Source organism: Eufriesea mexicana, unplaced genomic scaffold (genome assembly GCF_001483705.2).
Source record: "Eufriesea mexicana isolate 0111107269 unplaced genomic scaffold, ASM148370v2 scaffold385, whole genome shotgun sequence".
Lineage (NCBI taxonomy): Eukaryota > Metazoa > Arthropoda > Insecta > Hymenoptera > Apidae > Eufriesea > Eufriesea mexicana.
This window is the reverse complement of record NW_016908568.1, coordinates 520,829-524,216: the sequence shown is the minus strand read 5'-3', so window position 1 is coordinate 524,216 and position 3,388 is coordinate 520,829. Positions and strand designations below refer to the sequence as shown.

Sequence of the window (3,388 nt, the reverse complement as noted above, 5' to 3'; positions counted from 1 at the left end):
CGGTTAAATTTTTAAAAACAGATATACAATCCATTGAAATATTATAAAATGATACTTATTACTCTACCCTTAGTGGCAGGCTCTTGCATATAAATATTACTTGTCTTGTGTTCGTAAGTCTCCTATAATGGAAAAAATCCTTCGTCAATAATATTTCATATTAAATCTTTAGTTATTTATAAATCAGTCAACCAAATGGTTCTTTTCTCGAATAATCATACCTTTTACCTCCTTTTGACATTGGCTTTATTGGCCCGGTGAAGTCCATGATGTGCCACAGCACCATTATAATTGCTTCTTTTATAGTTTCCAAGTCCTTATAGATATTATTAGACATTTTTGCCTTAATGCAACATTTACGCTCTATATTCAATTCAACTTTACCTTTCATAACTATTATCAATTGTTCATTCTCCATCTCTTCAATGATCCTCATATTTCCATGTCGATGCCACACATTTTTCTCTCTTGATACATATGCTGCCTCTTTTCTGTTTCTTTATTCTGCATCATGCGTTTCCTCTTGTCACTTCTTTTATTCAAACTTAACACATTAGCGATGATCATTGACTTTGACCACTGATATTAATATTCATTTATATCAGGAACACAACATACCTTTCAATCTCACTGTATTCTCCATATCTTGTTATAAGAGGTCATCACCTAAATTAATTGTATTCCTTTTTGTCTGCCTAAACCATCTCCATTTTCTGAATTTTCAATTGACCATCAAAGATTTCTATCTTGTATGTCATATGGTTAACCGACCTAGAATGCAATAGACATAACATACTTTACATATTTGTATTGCCGCTTCAATTTTTTCTCGCTATAAAGTATAATTCTTGGTATCTACGCTGATGATATTCCATGAGTCCAATATTTTTCTATTGTTGCACGTGCCTGTTTATTTCAACAGAATATTGTCTTTTCTAACTTACACTGTTTAATTATAACTAAAGGTTATGTTAATACAAATACATTCTTTTCGTAATGCAGGCACACCTGCATGGACACAACAATGCTTCCGGCGTTTATTTGTAATTTTTTCTCATTTCCCAAGCACTCTCCTGTTCACTTGGAGAAAAATTAACAAATCGCTCAATTTCTGTGTTTAATTTATGAAATTTTATAATTGCGTTGTAAAGGCATACCCTTGCAGATTTCTCGTCTGCCAGGTAAACAAGTGAATGCTGACTGTCTAATTAAAACCAAATGTTTCGGCTGAACGTATTAAAGAATATGGAAAACTTTATGGGGTTCTCGAGTGAATTGAAACAAGGGACGAAAATGTGGATTACATACATACATTATAAGAATATATTAAATAATATTTCTATTACTTAATATTAATATAAAGTAATTAAATAATATTTCTTGAAAGGTATTTGTAAAGTTTAAATAATTTTAGCAAAAATTAAACTGAATATACAATAAACGTATCCGTATTTTCATTGTTTACAATAATCTTTTTTGTAACATTCATTTCGACATCAATTCATCAATGGGGTACTTCTTACAAGAAAGAAAGTTTTAACGATTCGATCGAATTGTGAAGATAAGATTCTTAAGATTTCATATTATTCGTAATTTCAATGTTCTAGTCGTATTCGTATCCATATGTTATTATTTACTGATTGCAGAATACATTCCGTATAAGTTATTTAAAATTTTGATGTAAACACTACTAATAATAAGGTTATTTACGTTTAATAAAACGTAAACAAACATGTGTAAACAATATATTTAATACGCCATGCTATTTCTCATCCGGGCGTTAAACTATTAAAGCATTATATTCGTACATAATTATCAATAAATCTCGTTGGTGGAGCAGTCTCATATATATCTGCTTATTTACAAAACGAACCCTCCCAACTGCGCCAGCAGTTCTTTTATATAAGTAGAATGAGACGTTGTGTACTTAGTAGTTCGAAACAGTTCAGTACTAACGTAACACGGAGAATTAGTCCATTATTATTATTTACATAGTGGAAATAATCGTGAAAAATATATTTCATCATAAACGATTAAAGAGAAGTGTTCCCAATTTTTCGTAGTGCAATCGAAATTTTCTACAGAAAATTTCTATCGTGAATTTTTCACTAAATCGATACTCAGTGCAAAAAGTGCAATTGTTCTCTTTTTATGCCTATATTCTCTTCAATCCTACAACGAAAAGAATAAAAGATGACGCGACATACCAACATGAAATATTATCAAAAGTTTATCCTTTTATCGAGGTACATCTACGAAATGTTAAATTACCTTCATTACTCTATCTCACTTTTCATAAAATGTAATTATGTTTTTGTTGTACATTCGTTCGTTTCGAAATTATCGTTATTATTTTCCCTTATAAACGTATCGTATTATTCTGTGCAAAATTCTATATGAGACTTAAAAGTAATTGTTTTACTAACTGCTGCACTAATTCTTTCATTAGTTTTAATCATATTGTATATTTTATGTTGTATATTTAGAAGCGTGCGAGTACGTTAAATATAAAACATTACGTATTCGTATTCATGTATATAGACATTTAATATATAAATGTGCTTAAAGAAACATTAGGCTTACATGCAAATTCATAATAGTCACGTTTGTCCAACAAATTCTTTCTTCTGTAAAAATTCCATGCTAAACAAAATAATTACTAAATTGTGTTGCAAAATAGTTTTCCGTATATATAACAATTTATTTTCGAGTTTCATCAACTATTGTTCATAATTCTTCAAATAATCGTACCTAACTTAATAATGCAGTGATTGAAAGGAATTTATTTATTTTAATCATATATACATTATAAGTAGAAATCTTATAGATTATTCATATTACATTAGTTTACTGTATAAAATAAATACGGTACAAAAATTTCTAAATTGAGAAATAAAAGTAACATTACTCTGATATTCTGACAAACATCATAAAATATAAAATATGTACTTTACATTTACAGGAAATTGACAGAGAGTATTACGGGTAAAGGTTATAGTGAAAGTGTTAATAGAAGTAAATTATTTAATCGTATAAATGCTTTGTGGAAAATAAAAATGCCTATGCAAAATCATCCAAAAATTTTAACCCAATTGAAAAATTATTTATATAAATCTGGTTACGATAAAAACTTACAATTTATTTTCTCGAAATATTGGTTAGATTTCCTACAGAAAGTAACGTATTCACAAATAAATACGTTAAAAAAGTTACAAATTGAATTTTCTAAAAATGCTAATGATAGCCAAACGTTAAATGAAGAAAGGTGCAATAATAATAATAATATTAATAATAATAATAATAATAATAATAATAATAATAATGAGAAAACAGAAAAAGAGCATATAGTGTTGGAAACCAAAGAGAAAGCAACATTAACTACCAATAC

General features: G+C 28.2%; 1 protein-coding gene across 1 annotated transcript in view; it reads left to right on the top strand.

Moving 5' to 3' along the window:
- Nucleotides 1-2,095: 2,095 nt before the first annotated feature.
- Nucleotides 2,096-3,388, top strand: part of LOC108545252 (calcium-independent phospholipase A2-gamma) — a 4,321-nt gene continuing 3,028 nt past the window's right edge. The window contains exons 1-2 of the mRNA XM_017896775.1: nt 2,096-2,246; nt 2,963-3,383. Coding sequence (XP_017752264.1) covers nt 2,194-2,246; nt 2,963-3,383 — 474 coding nt within the window. The 5' untranslated portion in view covers nt 2,096-2,193. The remainder of the gene's footprint in view (nt 2,247-2,962; nt 3,384-3,388) is intronic.